The sequence below is a fragment of the Sus scrofa genome, chromosome 2 (assembly GCF_054392235.1).
Source record: "Sus scrofa isolate SSC_HxYL_T2T_F1_AM1 chromosome 2, Sscrofa_HxYL_maternal_Yorkshire_Landrace_v2.0, whole genome shotgun sequence".
Taxonomy (NCBI): Eukaryota; Metazoa; Chordata; class Mammalia; order Artiodactyla; family Suidae; genus Sus; species Sus scrofa.
In genome coordinates, this window is record NC_139384.1 from 79,782,787 (window position 1) to 79,800,803 (window position 18,017).

An 18,017-nucleotide genomic window follows, 5' to 3' on the forward strand; every position below is an offset into this window, starting at 1 on the left:
CGGCACTTAACCCAGCCCCTGGCCCTTCCGGGATCCCAAGCCCTGTGACGGCAGTCCCCACCCATGGGCCACGCCTCTGCAGGGAAGGCTACGGCCACCGCCCACCCCACTCCCCCACCCCCAGGGCTCCCGGCACCCAGCTGACATCTGGGGGCCCTTTCTCCACTCGCGGTTTCCTGCCTCCCTTCCGTTCCGACAGCGCAAACCGCTGCCCCACCCAGCTCACTCACCCCTTGCGCCCTGGGAATTACCACTCTCGCCCCTCCGCCAAAGGACCCACGATCCGCGACCTGGGTGCCCACCCCCACAAACATCCTGAATGCACGACTCTCCATCGCAGCCTCAAAAATCAGAAGCCACTGGCGCTATGATCATGCACAAGTCTTAATTTAATGGGTAAAAACATTAAATTACACACACAACAATTTTTTCCATAAAGCTTAATAAATAGAATGTGTTAACGCTGTACAAGGGACTGGAAAACAAGCTTTTAAACAAAATATGAATGAACTCATACTACCCTTTTACTGATTTGGAACACCCCCCTCCCCCATGCCCGAAAGCAGTGTGCACACTTGAGGTCTAGCTCTGGGTATAGCTGGCCAAGGTCGACAGGTTCCAGGAGCCTTGGAAGGAATGACCTCACTCTGGAGCTAGGGCTTTAAACGCTCTGCCCTTGGGACTTGTCTGTAGTCCCAGCAGTCTGGGGGGTGGAGGAAACTGAACCGTTTAGGTGGCTGTTGCCTGCAGGAGCCCTTCTCTGCCCAATACACCAAAAGGGGTGAGAGGAAAAAAAATGAGAAATGCACCTCAAACACACACACCCCAGAAATCAACACCAACAAGCCACAAACTTGTGCCCCTCGGCAGTGGGCAGGAGGAGCTAAGGGAGAAAGTGTTTCTTCCCTTCTCTTCTGACACAGAACCCAGCCGGGTCCTGTTGCTGGACTGGGTGGCCCCAGGTCACAGTGGTGCCACTGTGTGCCGCTGTAGTATGTCCATGAGATCCTGAGCACCTCTCCCCCTTGCCAGCTCCAGGGGTGTAAGCCCCCTGGCGTCCCTGTGATGGAGATCAGATTCAGCAGCCAGGAAGCTGACCACAGAGGTGTGGCCCTCTCTCACAGCCAGATGAATGGGGAGTGCCCCGGTGCCATCAGGTGCATTGACATCAGCGCCGTGCTCTACCAACACTTTCAGGGTGTCAAGGAATCCAGTACGGGCTGCATCGTGGGCCGGAGTGGTGCCGGAAGCATCCTGGACATTGGGGCTGGCACCTTGTTTCAGGAGCTCCTGGGCGATGGTGGGGCTGCCAAACATCATGACCTGTTGGGGGCAGAGGGTCAGGGGGTCCTCAAAGGAGGAGGCCCAGGAAAATGGGGGACTGGAGAAAAGGGTCATTCAGGAGTAGAGAATGCCAGAGACAAGGTCCTCTAGAGAATGAGAAATTTGGGGGAATATAAGCTCCCAGGCAGAACAAGATCTCCTGAGAACAAGAACCCTCAAAAAACTGATCACCCCCAGGATAATACATCCCCTAGGGAAGAGCCCCCAAGGAAACTTTCAAGGAACCTAAGACCCTCCCCCAAGGAACCTGAGACACTTCTCTCCACATATGGGAAATCATCAGGAAATATGAAACCCCCACCAGGAAACAGACCCGCAGAGGATGAGAACACCCCCATCAAGGGAAAGGAGAGGCCCAGGGAATTTGAAACTCCTTCTCCAAGGAATGTCCCCCTCCCAAATAATGGGGATGCTCCACAAGGTACCTGACCCCTTCAAAAAATGGGATTCCTATTTTGTAAATGCCAAGGGAATAGGGATTCCCATGTACTCCCTTATTGGGATCCTCCCCCATAATATACCAATATGAAAATCCCCAGGGAATGGAGACCTCAGGGAGACACCCCCACCCGAAGCTGGATACCTCTCAGAGAAACTACCTCCCCCACCCCAGATGATGGGGACGCCCTGGAAACATGAATCCCTCCTTCCAGAGATCGGATCCTCCATGGAAGCTCCAAGAAACCGAAGCTGTCCCCATGAAACCGGGATTCAAAGAAGCTGAACCCTTACCCAAGGAATAAGAACTTCTCCTGGGAAACTGAATCCTCCGCAATCAGAGAACAAGGAATTCTCCAAAGATGGAAAGCCTTCCCCTCCCCCAACCTAACCCCATCCACCACCCACCTAAGAAAGGGGACATCAGGGAGCAAAGTCAGCCCAGAGATGAAGGAACAGACCCCAGTTGGCCACCGGGGACAGGAGACGAGAGGGAAGGGGTCTGGGGTCTCGGTCCTCGGCCCACTCCCCGCCTCGCCCTCGCTGCGGGGCCGGCCGGGCCTCACCTGCAGCGCCGTCTTGCCAAAGCGGTTCAGGACGTCGGGGTGCACCAGTTCGCGGTGCAGAAGGCGGCGCACCTCCTGCACGTCGCCCCGGGCCGCCGCTCCGCTCAGCCGGTCGCCGGCGCAGACCTCCTCTAGCAGCATATCGATACTGGCGGCCTGCGAAGCCCCTCGCCCCACCCCGGTGCGGTCAGTGCGGGGGAGCCCAGCGGCGATGGCCCTAACAGCCTTCCAGTCGCGTCCCCGGCCTGCGCTAGGATCCCGGTCCCACTCGCTAGTCCGGGGCTCCGACGCGACCCCCGCCCTCCCAGCTGGCTCCTCCCCCTGTCAGCCGGTGGGTAGCGAGGGGTTGAGAGCCCGGCCCAACCCTCCGCTGCCCACAGGGGCCTGCCGGCGCCCGCCCCTTAGGGGCCGGGTCTCCCCCAACTCACCCTCCCTCCTCCTCGACGGGCGGGGTCTGTTCTGAACCGACTCCGCGGCCGCAGTAGCCGAGCCGGCCGCCAGGGGGCGGAGCCACCACGCTCGGGGCCCCGCCCCCGAGCGCCGCGGATTTGTTTTCTTATGAACTTGCTACGTTGTAGCCCAGCAGCATTGCCCGGCTCGCGACCCTGTAGTGTCCCGCCCTCGCGGCCAGCACAGCCAATGGCCACGCGTCGTCAGGGGGGCTTTGCGCTCCAGAGGGGGCGGAGCCGTTGCTGATTGGGCGAGCTTCGGCGACCGGTGAACCGCCGGCAATGGCGGGGTTTTCAGTTTTTCAAACGCGCCGGGCGGGCGGGAAAGAGGGCCTGTTTAACTGACCCGGGGGATTAAAGGTCAGGGTAGGGTAGCGCGGGCTGCTCCAGGGCCTCGGCACCTTCGGGGGAAGGAAAGCAGGGCTGGGGCCGCCCAGTTCGGGATTCTCCCGTTCAATTACAAGATTAAGTATTTATTAGCTCTTATTGTACGCTGAGCGCTTTATTTAATTAATTTACTCTGTGCAGGAACCCTTCCTCGCGTTGGGGAGCGTACATTCAAGCACATAAATTTAGCGGTAAGCAGCGTGAAGAAAACAACGTGGAAATGGAATGGATGAGGAAGGAATCGCATTCAAGTTCAAGGGCGTGGAGGAAATTTCACGCTACAGCTGCAACGTGGATGAGGAGCGAGGCAAAAGTCGCGGTCGGAGGCTCTCAATAGAGGCCTTCAAACATTTACTGAGCACCTACTGTATAATAGGTGCCGAAGTGGAGAGCAAGCCGAGTACTTCCTGCTTCAGGACGCCGACCGTTTAGGGCTGGATAAATCGAAAATTAAATATTTTCAGAGTATACTGATAAAACGGCATTAAGTAATTCCTTTTTTGGGAAAGGAAGGCCTTTGAAATTGAGAGGTCAGAAAGGGCCACCCTGAGGAGGTAACATTTGGTTTGACCTGAAAATTAAGGGAAAAAGCCATGTGGATTTCTGGGGAAAAATACGCCAGGTGGAGGCGCTACAGATGCGAAGGCCCTGAGGTGAGAGAGTGCCCAGTAAGTACAGGAAGAGTGAGGTATAGAGGGAGAGAGTGGGAGGGAGGGATAATGCACTTTGGTCTTGTGGGCTGCGGTAAGCACTTGACTTTTACTTTTTAAAAAGAATGGAACCCTGGGAGGGTTCTGCGCACAGGACCCACGATCTGATTTAGGAGTTAACAGGTGCCCTCTGGCGGCGATGAGGGGAACTGGCTCTCGTCGGGGAGGGGAGCCCTGAGCCAGGGGACCAAAGTGGACGGAGGCAACAGAGAGGGCCTAGATGAGCAATGACCGGGGCTGAGAAATGGATATGTGTTACCTACTCTTATCCCAGCACTTCAGGTACATGGCTGGCATCCCCAGCCCCCAGCCAAAAAGCACATACACAGCAGCTAGATTAATTTTTTTAATGCCATCCTAAAACTCAGAATGGGTCAGCAGGGCCTCTGGGCTCAGCAACTGTGGAGGAGGGGCACCCTCCCCCCACCTCCTAAGGCAGGTCACTGCAAGAAGGCACTCACGAGGGGGACTTCAAGCCCCTCTTCTATTTCTTCATATAAAATTGGAGGTGGGGAGGGGCAGGAGCCTGGAGACAGGGAAACCACCCCGCCCAGCCTATGTGTAAAAGAAAAGGCTGGGAGCGATCCTGGTGCTGAGAGCAGGAAACTGCCAATTCAGACGCTGCCCTCACACACAGACATGCACGCCATCGTGCCTCCCTCTCTCTATAGAGTCTTCAGTCGGGGGCCTGGGGAGAGGGTGGCCCATGGTCAAGCCCCCACCTCTTCTCCCTTCTAACTGGTACGAAGTTGATAATCTGCAGGGAAACAATGAGTGGGGACCATCTCAGAACTAGGGAAAGAAGGCAGAAAGACAGCCCCCCACCCATCCTGAAATCCATCCCCTTCCCCACTATTCATGATTAGCTGCATATTTAACAAGGCTAAGGATGGGCTCAAACACAGGAACAGTAACCAGGAGTTCCCATCATGGCTTAGCAGTAATGAACCCAACTAGGATACATGAGGATGCAGGTTCAATCCCTGGCCTCGCTCATTGGGTTAAGGATCCGGCATTGCCATGAGCTGGGGTGTAGGTCACAGATGTGGCTCAGATCATGAGTTGCTGTGGCTGTGGTGTAGGCTGGCAGCTACAGCTCCAATCTGACCCCTAGCCCGGGAACCTCTATACGCCTCAGTACAGTCCTAAAAAAAAAAAAGGGACAGGGACAGTAACCACAGCAACAAGCCTGTTTCCAGGCAGTACATGGCACTGCTATGTGTTCAGCTCCTCATCCAAAACCTATCATCACAACCCTAGAAATGGCAAATCCCCCGCCCCGTTTTTTTTTTTTTTTTTTCTTTTTTGGCTGCCCAGCGGCATATGGAGTTCCCAGGCTAGGGATCAGGTCTGAGCCACAGTTGTGACCTAAGCCACAGCTGCAGCAACAATGCTGGACCCTTAACCCATTTTTTAAAAATTTTTTTGGTTGGAGTTCCCGTCGTGGCGCAGTGGTTAACGAATCCGACTAGGAACCATGAGGTTGCGGGTTCGGTCCCTGCCCTCGCTCAGTGGGTTAAGGATCTGGCGTTGCCGTGAGCTGTGGTGTAGGTTGCAGACGTGGCTCGGATCCCGCGTTGCTGTGGCTCTGGCGTAGGCCGGTGGCTACAGCTCCGATTCAACCCCTAGCCTGGGAACCTCCATATGCCATGGGAGCGGCCCAAGAAATAGCAACAACAACAACAAAAAGACAAAAGACAAAAAAAAAAAAAAAAAAATTTTTTTGGCCATGCCTGTGGCATGCAGAAGTTCCTAGGCCAGGGATTGAACTTGCGTCACAACTATAACCAGAGCCACAGCAATGATAACACTGGATACTTAACCCACTAAGCTACAAGGGAACTCCCTGTCCCCATTTTAAAGACAGGCAGGAGTTCCCCTCGTGGCGCAGTGGAAATGAATCTGACTAGGGACCATTAGGTTATGGGTTTGATCCCTGGCCTCACTCAGTGGGTTAAGGATCTGGCATTGCCATGAGCTGTGGTGTAGGTCGCAGATGAAGCTCAGATCCTATGTGGCTGTGGCTGTGGCATAGGCCGGCAACTGTAGCTCTAATTTGACCCCTAGCCTGGGGACCTCTATATGCTGCGGGTGCGGCCCTAAAAAGCAAAAAATAAAATAAAGACAGGCAAACTGAGGCCAAGGGTGGCACACTGACAAAGATGGGGTAGACCTGTAGCCAAGCCTTTTGAGGTCTGGCACCCTCTGAGACAGAATGTATCAAAGCCCCAAGACCATCCCCTTCATCTCCTTGTCCCCATCATGCCAGGAAGCCAGGCTGCCTTACCGCCACTCTGGGTAATATAGCGGACCCAGGGCAGGGCCTGATAACCACTCTTCTCGATGATCTTCATATATCGGACCTGCAAGGAGATGAAAAGAGGTGGCTCAGGCTATAGGAGGAGAGAGCCAATGGGACCAAGGGGATATATATATATATAACTTGGGGGAACAAGAGAGCATAGACCATCAACCATAATTTAAAAAAAAAGAACGCATAGGCTGGGAGTAATGACGTCACATGGCTCAGGGCAAAAATGTGGCAAGGGCAGTGTGGGGTGGGGAGGGGGGAAGTGGTCCAGGACAATGGGAAAGATGGCACCGTACAAGGGAATGGCACAGGGCAAAGCGAAAGGGGGAGGGACCCAGGCTGAGAGCAGAAAAGGTAACACTGTTGTAGGAAAAGATAAGGCTGATGGCAAAGGAGAGATGACTCAGGCCAGGGAAGGCCAAGCCGAGAGATGGGAGAGAAGGGATCCCACAGAGGTCAAGGAGAGGAGCCCCCCCCTTGCCCACTCCCTTCACCTGGATCCCGGAGACAGTGAAGTAGGGAATCTCAAACTTGACCCCGATGGGGGGCCGGCCCTCCACTTCCTCCTTCTCCACGCTGGGGAGGCCAAAGTGGGCACGCATCAGGTACTCCTTGCCTCCCTGAGGGCATATGGGGGTATCAGACACACTGAGGGGACCCCTCCATACCCTAGAACATCTTCACAGCAGCCCCCAGGGCAGGCTTGGCTCTCAGCCCATTTTGCAGACCAGAAAGTCAAGGCCTCCTGGCCCGAGACTCATAGCCAAGCTTCTGACTGCAAAGGCTGGTCAAGGGCCTTCTTTTTTTTTTTTTTTCATTTTACTTTTTTGGCTACACCTGCAGCATATGGAAGTTCCCAGGCTAGCAGGTGAGTCAGAGCTGTGGCTGAGACTCATGCCACAGCCAGGGCAACACCAGATCTGAGCTGCATCCGTGACCTACACCATAGGTTGCAGCAACACCAGATCTTTAACCAACTGAGCAAGGCCACGGATTGAACCTGTATCCTCACAGACACTATGTCAGGTCTTAATCCACTGAGCCACAATGGGAACTCCAGGTGGAAGGCCTTCTAATTATCACCTCCCATTTTCCAGGCCCCAGGGAACCTCTCCAGATCACAGAGACAGACCAAATCTTCTAGCAGCCCCAGGACCTGGGGTGGGAGTGGGGTGAAGGGGCGGGGACCATAACAACATCCTGCCTCTTTCACAGATGGGCAAACTGACGTTCCATGAGAGGAAATGGGTCTCCCAAGGCCATCTAGCTCAGAGAGCCAAGCGTGAGCAATCTGAACCCAGGGCTGGTTTCCTTAAGACTTGAGATGGGAGAGCTTAACCACCAGACTGGCCTGGTTTCCACCTTTTCGCACATGTGGCGCTCTGCTTTATTCTTTGCCTCAGTCACAAGCAGCAGGGGCCAGGCCCCCGGATTTCCCCCCAACCCCAACAGTGCCCGGGACTCACCGGGAATGACTTGATGCTCCAGATAACGACATTCTTCTCTGGCACGTACTTGGCACTGCCCACACTGGTTTTGAAGCGTGGGGAGTCAGCATCGCTGGGAACAGGCACAGATATCTCCACACTGTTGGCCACCGACTGCTTCTTAAACTGCCCCTTGGCCTATCAGTGAAGAGAGTGAAGAATTCACTCATGCAGATATTCACCAAGCCCTTTCCACGCCATCTTACCGAGAGCCTTCCACAACCTGAAGTGGGGACCATGATCCTGTCCATTTTCCAGATGAGGAAACAGAGAAGTTAAGGCATTGGCCTGGAAGTGCACAGCCAACAAAGTGGCAGAGCTGGGCTCCACACCCACAAGAGACTCTAGAGGCCCTCCTCCTATTTTTTTTTTTTTTTTTTAAGGACCGAAGGTATAGCATATGGACATTCCCAGGCTAGGGGTCCAATCAGAGCTGCAGCTGCCAGGCTACGCCCCAACCACAGCAACACTATGTCCGAGCCACATCTGTAACCCATACTGCTGCTCGCAGCAACACCAAATCCTTAACCCACTAAGTATGGCCAAGGATTGAACCTGCATCCTCAAGGGGGATTCTTTTTAGGGCTATACTTGGGGCATAGGGAAGTTCCCAGGCTAGGGGCTGAATCAGAGCTGCAGCTGCTGGCCTACACCACAGCCACAACAATTCAGTATCTTTAATGCACTGAGCGAGGCCAAGCATTGAAACTTCATCCTAATGGATACTAGTCAGGTTCTTAACCCACTGAGCCACAAAAGGAACTCCAGAGAGGCCCTGCTCTTGGCCTTCCATTTGGAAAGTGTCCAAACACTTTGCGTGGGTTCAAAATGATCCTTCATTTGAGCAGCCCTTAGTGCAGGCTCTGCTCTCAGCACACTTCACAGATGAGAAAATGAAGGCTTCTGACCAAGATGCACAGCTGAAACTTCTGACTGCAAGGTCTGGATGGGTCCCTCAGCCCTTCAGTTTTCACTGGAAAGCTGGCATTTACTGAGCCCTTACCTCATTCTGGGCCCTGTGCCAAGCACTCAACTCTTTCATTAATTCTCTAAAGTAGGATCCATTCCTGAAGTCCATTTTATGGATGAGGAGACAGAGAGAAAGAGCACTTTGCCCAAATCACATAGCTGGTAACTGGCACAGCAGAAATTTGACCTGAGCCTGTATTCTCAGGCCTCACATGCTCTCCTTACAAAGTGGAGTTTCCTGGTGGCTGAATGGGTTAAGGATCCAAATTTGTCACTGCTGGGTCTCAGGTCATTTCTATGGCACAGGTTCAGTTCCTGGCCCGGGAGCTCCCACATGCCACAGGAGTGGACAAAAAACAACAAAACACCAAAAAACAATCCCAAGACGAATAAGCAAGTTACAACATTAGATCTAGATTTAGATTTGTGTGACATGGGACGAGCTTTTTTTTATTTTTATTTTTATTTTTTTGTCTTTTCAGGGCCATACCCATGGCATATGGAGGTTCCCAGGCTAGAGATCTAGTCAGAGCTGTAGTTGCCAGCCTACGCCACAGCCACAGCCAACACCATATCTGAGCTGCATCTGTAACCTACACCACAGCTCATGGCAATGCCAGACCCATAACCCACTGAGCAAGGCCAGGGATTGAACCCGCAACCTCAAGGTTCCTAGTCAGATTCATTAACCACTGAGCCACAACAGGAACTCCGGGACAAGCTTTTTTTTTTTTTTTTTTTTTTTGTCTTTTTGTCTTTTTGTTGTTGTTGTTGCTATTTCTTGGGCCGCTCCCGCGGCGTATGGAGGTTCCCAGGCTAGGGGTTGAATCGGAGCTGTAGCCACCGGCCTACGCCAGAGCCACAGCAACGCGGGATCCGAGCCGCATCTGCAACCTACACCACAGCTCACGGCAACGCCGGATTGTTAACCCACTGAGCAAGGGCAGGGACTGAACCCGCAACCTCATGGTTCCTAGTCAGATTCGTTAACCACTGCGCCATGACGGGAACTCCCGGGACAAGCTTTTTAACACAAGAATTCTGTGTCCTGGAGTTCCAGTCATTGACTCAGCAGTTAATGAACCTGACTAGTATTCATGAGGATGCAGGTTCAATCCCTGACCCCGCTCAGTGGGTTAAGGATCCAGTGTTGCTGTGAGCTGCAGTGTAGGTTGCAGACAAGGCTCAGATCTGACGTTGCTGTGGCTGTGGTGTAGGCCAGCAGCTACAGCTCTGATTCAACCCCTAGCCTGGGAACTTCCATACGCTTCAGGTGCAGCCCTAAAAAAAAAAAAAAAGGAAAAAAAAAAACCAACATTACAGAATTCCCTGGTGGCTCAGCAGGTTAGGGATCTGGTGTTGTCACAGCTGTGCCTTGGGTCACTGCTGTGGTGTGAGTTCAATCCCTGGCCTGGGAACTTCTGCATGCCACGGGGGCAGCCAAAAGAAAAAAAAAGTCATGTAGCTTGAGTCCATGGATATAAACACTAGAAATCAGCAGAATGAAATCTTTACGGTTACAAATATGGGTGGCAAAATTACAAAGAAAAACAAAGAAATAATTTACATGAAATTCAAAATGGTGACTACCTGTGGGTAAGGAGGGAGCAGTAACTGGGGGAGGAACAGGTAGGGGTTCAGAGGCTCTGGTCAAGCCAAGCACATTCAAATAAACTGGGTGATTTACTATTACTCTTTAAACCATTGAAACATACTCTATGGTTTATATACATATATTAAAACAAATAAGTAAAACAGATCATGTGGCAGATGGCGATAATACAGAAAAAACAGCAAGGAAGGGAAGCAGAGAAATCAGGGAAGGCTCCTCTGAGGAGGTGACATTTAAGCAAAGAGCTGAAGGAGGTGAGGAAAGGAGCCATGTGAATATCTGGGGGGCTGGGAGCAGAGTGATTCAGGGAGAGAGGACAGCTGGGGACCATGCTTGGCATGTGTGAGAACCAGCCAGAAGACTAGCAAGGCTGGAAGGAAGGAGCAGGGAGGAAGGTGGGAGACGAGGGCGATGGGAGGGGCAGATTGAGCATTGTGAATAATTATTTCCCAGGGCCCACCTTGACCATGATCTCCACGCGGCTGTGGGAGAATTTCTCAATTACAGATTCAATCCAGATCAGCGGCTTGACCTACAGATAGAAGAAGTAGGAGTTCTTTGAGGCTCCAGGTCAATTCTTACCCCCTGCCATGGCCCTGACCCTGCCTCACCTGAGTGCTGAGTCGGTAGGACATGAGCTCGAAGTCACCATCGGGTGGGATGAAGGAGATGGTGCGGTCATTGTCAAAGCGAGAGAGCCGCACACACTGGTGGAACTTCACATCCTCTAGTTCCACGGACTTGTTCTTGCTCCCTGAAACTCGGAGCCGAGTTAGTGGGGCAACCCTGGAGCTGGTCCCTAACCCTACCTTCCCCATCTACCACTAGGACCACACCCATTTTACAGCTGAGGAAACTGAGGTGCAGAATGGATGAGTAACTTGCTCAGGGTCACCTAGCTGGTGAGGACCAGAGAGCTAGGATCAGAACCCAGAGAATCAGGCTCTTGCAGTCAAGTTGTTAAACATGATGCTATTCCCTCTCCTGCTTCTACTAGAATGTCAGCTCCAGGAGGGCAGGTTTTTTTTTTTTTCCCCTTCACTGCTGTGTCTTTGCTCCTAGCACTCAATAATGAAGAAGTATTAAGTGGTCCAAGAACCAGCTGCTGTAGTACTTAAAATGACCAGCAGAGTGCGCGCAAACGCTATTCGCAGCTCTCTGGGTTATGTCTCCCAAGGAGGTGAGGTCTCAGGCTCCCCTATGCACCCTCTTCCAGAAGCTTACGGCCAGTGAGCTCGAAGAGCACGCGGTCGTTGAGGCCCAGCCGCAACTCAGGCATTCCCGATAGAAACACCTTGAGCTTAATGGTGCCCACGATCTCACTCAGCAGGACACTGCCATTGGCGTTGACCTGAAGAGGCACACATGGGGGGGGGGTCAACAGACCTAGGGCCCCCCTCCCAAGGCCCGGGGCTGTGGCGGGCTGGGTGTGGGGGCTCACCAGTAGGTTGACTGACTCTATGACATCGATGAAGACCTCGTTCTTCTTGTACTTTATGCCCTCTGAGCGCCAGGACACAGCATTGGTGACAGTGGGCGGCACACGCGACTTGCCAGTCTCCAGCTTGTTGCCCTGCTGCGTGATGTACCTGGCAGGAGGGCAGGGGGATGAGTAAGGTGGGCCCAGGGACACTTTCCCGGCCCTCCCCGACTTCCTCACACCCTGTGGCTGACCCATGGCCCCCTTACTCCTGCAGGATTTTGCTGTCGGTGGTCTGGGGGAAGCCAAAGTCCATGAGCTCATCTAGCAGCTCGTAGATGATAACAAAGTTGTCTCTGATACTCTCCTCCTCCAGCTCCTTGAAGTATTCAGAGAATACCTGGGGATTTGGAGAGACAGAAACCCACAGGTGGGGCTGATGTAGCCTCTGCAATGGGCTGGGTCGCCACTCATCCAGCTAGCCACCCCCCAAAAGCAACTATTGAGCACCTACTATATACCGAGGTTATTAATGGTGAAACAAAGCTAACAGGGTCCCTGTCCTCATGGAATGGTCTGGCGTGGGAAATGTACTGGTAGTGGGACCAACATTATTAAACATGTTGGGTGCAATGATGAGGAAAACACAACACAAACAGGAGCCCAGAGGCAGGGAGAGCCAAGAAGACTTCCTGGAAGAGGAATTGGAAGGGCTGAGAATGATTTTTATGGACCAGAGATCCCTGTGTTGTCTGGTGATGTTAATGGATCCACCTTAGAATAAGGTTTGTAAACGCATAAAATAAAACACATAAGGGAAGGAGTTCCTGCCGTGGCTCAGTGGTTAACGAATCTGACTAGGAACCATGAGGTTGCGAGTTCGATCGCTGGCCTCGCTCAGTGGGTTAAGGATCCGGCGTTGCCGTGAGCTGTGGTATAGGTTGCAGACTCGGCTTGGAGCCTGCGTTGTTGTGGCTCTGGCATAGACTGGCGGTTACAGCTCCAATTTGACCCCTAGCCTGGGAACCTCCATATGCCGTGGGAGTGGCCCAAGAAATGGCAAAAAGACAAAAATAAAAATAAAAAATAAAAAATAAATAAAATAAAAACACATAAGGGAGAAGTTCCTGTTTGTGACTCAGCCTGTAAAGAACCCGCTAATGGAGTTCCCATCGTGGTTCAGTGATAACAAACCCAACTAGTATCCAAGTTGAGGACAAGGGGTCAATCCCTATCCCACTCAGTGGGTTAAAGAGCCAGCGTTGTTGTGAGCTGTGGTGTAGGTTACAGACATGGCTCAGACCTCTGTTGCTGTTGCTGTGCTGCAGGACGGCAACTGCAACACCAATTTGACCACTAGCCTAAGAACTACCAGGTTCGATCCCTGGCCTTGCTCAGTGGGTTAAGGATCTGGCATTGCCAAGAGCTGTGGTATAGGTCGCAGATGTGGCTTGGATCTGGCATTGCTGTGGCTCTGGAGTAGGCTGGCAGCTACAGCTCCAATTAGACCCCTAGCCTGGGAACCTCCATATGCTGTGGGTATGGCCCTAAAAAAAAAGAAAAAGAATGGTATATTCAAAGTGTTCAATAAATTACAATATGATTAGAGGATATGATATTAGCAATAATGCTAATAACACTTATTGAGCACTTACTGTATACTGAGCACTGTTTTAGGTACTTCAGAGGTATGAATTTGATTAATTTGTACAACCATCCTGAGGCAGGACTTAATATAACCCCCACTTTAGAGGCACAGAGGTTCCCATCATGGTGCAGTAGAAATGTATCCAACTAGGAATCATGAGGTTGTGGTTTCAATCCCTGGCCTCACTCAGTGGGTTAAGGATTCAGTGTTGCCATGAGCTATGGTGTAGGTTGCAGATGTGGCTCGGATCTGGTGTTGCTGTTGCTGTGCCTGTGGTGTAGCAGCTGTAGCTCTGATTGGACCCCTAGCCTGGGAACTTCCATATGCTGTGTGAGTGTGGCCCTAAAAAAAGCAAAAAAAAGGGAGTTCCTGTCGTAGCGCAGTGGTTAACGAATCCGACTAGGAACCATGAGGTTGCAGGTTCAATCCCTGCCCTTGCTCAGTGGGTTAACGATCCAGCGTTGCCGTGAGCTGTGGTGTAGGTCGCAGACGCGGCTCTAGTAGGCTGGCAACTACAGCTCCAATTAGACCCCTAGCCTGGGAACCTCCATATGCCGTGGGAGCGGCTCAAGAAATGGCAAAAAGACAAAAAAAAAAAAAAAAAAAAAAAGCAAAAAAATTTTTAAATAAAAATAAAAGTAAATAAAAAATAAAAAAAATAGAGGCACAGAGAGAAGTGACTTGTTCAAGGTCAGACAGCCAGGAAGTTGGTGAGTGGGTTTGGAACCCAGTTCCCTTTAGTTCAGATTATTATTTTTCCTTTTTCTAAGGCCATACCTGAGGCATATGGAAGTCCCCAGGATAGAGGTCAAATTGGAGCAGTAGTTGCCGGCTTATGCCACAGCCACAGCAATGCCAGATTTGAGATGCGTCTGCAACCTACACCTTAACCCACTGAGCGAAGCCAGGGATCGAACCTGCAACCTCATGGATACTAGTCAGGCTCATTACCACTGAGCCATAATGGGAACTCCCCCCTTGGTTCATATTTGAGCAGGATACCCTCTGAGGAACCTCCCTGGTCCCTGCCCTATAGGGAGAGATGATACCATAGCAGCTAATGAGAATACAGAGTGATGGGGCGTTGATGGGGGCACCCCCAGGGAGGTCAGGGAAAGCTTCCTAGGAGAGATGGATCCTGAAACAGGCAGACAAAACAGGTGGACAGACAGACCAGGCAGCCAATGGAAGGCCAGAACCTACCTCCACTGTCTTGTACAGGAAGGAGTACACAAGAGAGGCGTTGGCATTCTTCAGGGTGGTGGCCACCACTGCAGGCAGCAAGGTTAAGGAAAAGGTGCCATTTTGGAGGGTTCCAATGGAGTACAGACCCTGAAACACACACCCCCAGCCCCCACCCCTGCCCCAACCACCCTCACCCTCCAGCTTGAGCCACGATGGGCTGTGTGTCTCCTGTGCTGACCCACCTTTTCTGGGCCTGAGCTGCCACCACCCCAAGCCCCCAGGGACCCACCTGTGGCTGGATACAGTAGAGGTTGCTGTATTTGATCCACAAGAAGTGGACCCGGCCATGGCTCAGCAGTGGGGCCAGGGCACCCTCCTCCTCCCGCTGCATAAGCAAAGGCATGAAGTGCTCGATCTCGCTCATGGCCACGTCGCCCTTGTAGTTGCGGCTGATCAAGGGCTGAGAGTGGACAGAGAAGGGCTGGTCACCTCTGGGATCCAGGGACATTCCTGCCAGAGGCATCAGAGCACGAGGCTCTGAGCCCACTTGCTGGCTAAGGGGTGTGGGCAAGGCTCTGCCTCTCTGCACCTCAGTTTCCTCTTCTGCAAAATGCCAGGATATTTGTGGATTTATTTATTTATTTGTTTGTTTATGTCTTTTCTAGGGCCCCACCCATGGCATATGGAGGTTCCCAGGATAGGGGTCCAATTGGAGCTGTAGCTGCCAGCAATGCAGGATCCGAGCCGTATCTGTGACCTACATCAAAGCTCAAGGCAATGCTGGATCTTTAACCCACTGAGCAAGGCCAGGGATCAAACCCACAACCTCATGGTTCCTAGCCAGATTCGTGAACCACTGAGCCATGACGGGAACTCCTGTTTGATGATTTATTTCATTGTCACCACAAGCGTGAGGTTGGTGATCTCATCATTTCCATTTTACAGATGGGGAAACTGAGGTATGAATCATCTCCACAGTAAGTGGGGAAGCCAAGAATTGAATCCTGGCTCTAGAATTCCTGCTCTCAAGCACGGCTTCTATCACCAAATAGGTAAGGTAGAGATGATGAAAGGAAAGAAAGAGAGGAGTTCCCACCATGGCACAATGGGATTGGGAGTGTTTCTGTGCAGGTTTGATCTCCAGCCTGGGATGCAGGTTTGATCTCCAGCCTGGCACGGTGGGTGAAGGATCTGGTGTTGCCAAAGCTGCAGCACAGGTCACAACTGCTGCTGGGATTTGATCCCTAGCCCAGGGGAACACCATATAAAGGGAAAAAAAAGGAAAGAAAGAAGAGAGAAAAAAAGAAAGAGAGAGAGAGAAAGAAAAGAAGGAAGAAAGGAAGGAAAGAAGAGTTCCCTAGTGTCTCAGCAGGTTAGGGGTCCACCGTTGTCACTGCTGTGGCTCCAGTTGTAGCTGTAGCTTGAGTTCGATTCCTTGGCCCAGGAATTTCCGCATGCCATGGGCGTGGCCAAAAAAATAAAGAAAAAACAAAAAAAGAAAAATGATTATACCCATATACATCTTCTAGTTCATATGCTCTGTCTGGCAGGCAGTAGCAGTCAATAATAGTAGTACCTACTTGGGGAGGTTATGTAGTCCAGTGTTTTAGAACCCAGCGGGCACTAAGCAGGTCCTCACACACCTTAGCTTTCAATATTATTATCAGGAATATTACTCTCACCACCACTATTATTATTGCTATTGAATGACATGACAAATGGGAGGGGATTCCAAGAAGGGACAAGGCAGCCTCAAAGGATAATTAGGGTCTTCTGCCTGTGCTGTTCTCCCCAAATAATAATATGGAGGATGATGATAGAAATAATTTCAACAGATTAAATGCCAAATGTTTGCAGCAGGGGAACTGTGCTAACTAATATACAGACATGGGGTTGTGTTCTTTCTTCTTGGGTGGGGACTGTCTTATTCATTCCCATTTGCATGGACAGTGAGACTGAGGCTCAGAGAGGCGAGGCCCCTTGCCTCAGACACGCGACTGGTAAACAGCGAAGGTGGGATTAGCGCGGGACACCCAGGCCTTGGGGGAGGGGTGTTCCTACACACCAGAGCTTTCTGGGGCCTCGAGACCCGGAGGCCCGCCCCTGGGTCGGGGAGAGCGGAGCCTCACCTGTCCGTCCCCTCCTCCCCGCCCCCAGCCTCACCTTGCCCTTAACGTCGAGGATGAAGACAGCGGAGGCGGACATGGTGGCGGCCGGCGGACTAGGGAGGTGGGAAGGGAACTCCAGGAGGCGACAGTGGCGCCGCTTCCTTCTTCCTGCGGAAGCGCCCGCGCGCAGGTGAGGACCCAGGTGAGCGCGTCTTAAAGGGGAGGTCTCCAGGTGAGCGGCGCTGTCGGCCGACGAGAAGACGCTGCGAGGGCGGAGCTTCGGCTGGGACAGCTGCCCCGCCTCACTTTCCCTTTGCATCCTGGAGTGTCGATGGGCTGGGCGGAGATCTCAGACCAACCATCTATCCATCCAGCCAACAAACTATTCATCCATCCATTCATCCATCTAACCATCCAACCAACCACCACCCAGCCACTCATTCGTTTCTCTTGTCACTACCACGCGGGTATTCATCCCATAGAGCAGGGACTTGTGTTTTTCATGCCTGGGGCCTCAGTGACTAGTGCTGGCTGGGTGCTCAATGTGTGCCTAATTAATTAATACCCTACATATTTACTAATTAATGTCTTCATTCACTCGCTGATAAATTCTTCCACTCCATGCCCGGAACTGCGGCTTTTTTTTTTTTTTTTAGAGCCGCAGCCACAGGCATATGGAGTTTCCCAAGCTAGGGGTCTAATCGGAGCTACAGCTGCCGGGCCTACGCCAGAACCGCAGCAACATAAGATCTGAGCCGCATCTGCGACCTATACCACAGCTCACGGCAATGCAGGATCCTTAACCCACTGAGCAAGGCCAGGGATCGAACCCGAAACCTCATGGTTCTTAGTCGTATTTGTTTCTGCTGTGCCACAATGGGAACTCCCAGAAACTGTGGTTTGCATGCTGCACAGGACAAATGTAGCTGCTTTTACTACTATTCCTAATGTTACTCTTTTATTAAAAAAAATTTAGGGAGTTCCCTAGTGCCCTAGTGGCTAGAGGACCCAGCATTGTCACTCCTGCGGTGTAGATTCTATCCCTGGCCTAGAACTTCTGTGTGCAACCCAAAAAATTATTTTTGTAATTTTTCTAATTTTTTATACAGTTTTGTTTGTTTGTTTTGTCCTTTTAGGGCTGCACCCATAGCACATGGTGTTTCCCAGGCTAGGGGTCAAATTGGAGCTGCAGCCACCAGCCTACGTCACAGCAATAGAAACTTGGGATCCGAGCCGCATCTGCAACCTACACCACAGCTCACGGCAATGCCAGAGCTTTAACCCACTGAGTGACACCAGGGATCGAACCCACGTCCTCATGGATGCTAGTCGGGTTCATTAACCACTAAGCCAAAACAGAACTTCTTTTTATATAGTTTTTAA

General features: G+C 52.0%; 2 protein-coding genes across 4 annotated transcripts; both read right to left on the reverse strand.

Moving 5' to 3' along the window:
- Positions 1 to 371: 371 nt before the first annotated feature.
- On the reverse strand, positions 372 to 2,809 carry CDKN2D (cyclin dependent kinase inhibitor 2D). Its single transcript, XM_005654859.3, has 3 exons — positions 2,777 to 2,809; positions 2,349 to 2,504; positions 372 to 1,323 (listed from the first exon to the last, which is right to left on the reverse strand). Exons 2-3 carry the CDS (start codon positions 2,487 to 2,489, stop codon positions 964 to 966), a joined length of 501 nt encoding a protein of 166 aa, XP_005654916.1. The 5' UTR covers positions 2,490 to 2,504; positions 2,777 to 2,809; the 3' UTR covers positions 372 to 963.
- Positions 2,810 to 4,227: 1,418 nt separating this feature from the next.
- Positions 4,228 to 16,771, reverse strand: AP1M2 (adaptor related protein complex 1 subunit mu 2). 3 transcript variants are annotated; one of them, XM_013987439.3, is made up of 12 exons: positions 16,690 to 16,771; positions 14,830 to 14,986; positions 14,545 to 14,612; positions 11,963 to 12,093; positions 11,715 to 11,862; positions 11,498 to 11,624; positions 10,885 to 11,027; positions 10,734 to 10,805; positions 7,672 to 7,830; positions 6,700 to 6,825; positions 6,182 to 6,257; positions 4,228 to 4,651 (listed from the first exon to the last, which is right to left on the reverse strand). In XM_013987439.3, exons 1-12 carry the CDS (start codon positions 16,729 to 16,731, stop codon positions 4,629 to 4,631), a joined length of 1,272 nt encoding a protein of 423 aa, XP_013842893.2. In that variant the 5' UTR covers positions 16,732 to 16,771; the 3' UTR covers positions 4,228 to 4,628. The 3 variants fall into 3 exon arrangements, with proteins under 3 accessions (XP_013842893.2, XP_084869081.1, XP_020939449.1); XM_085012955.1 differs by having other exon boundaries at positions 10,885 to 11,033; XM_021083790.2 differs by having other exon boundaries at positions 11,498 to 11,862.
- Between the last annotated feature and the right edge of the window lie 1,246 nt (positions 16,772 to 18,017).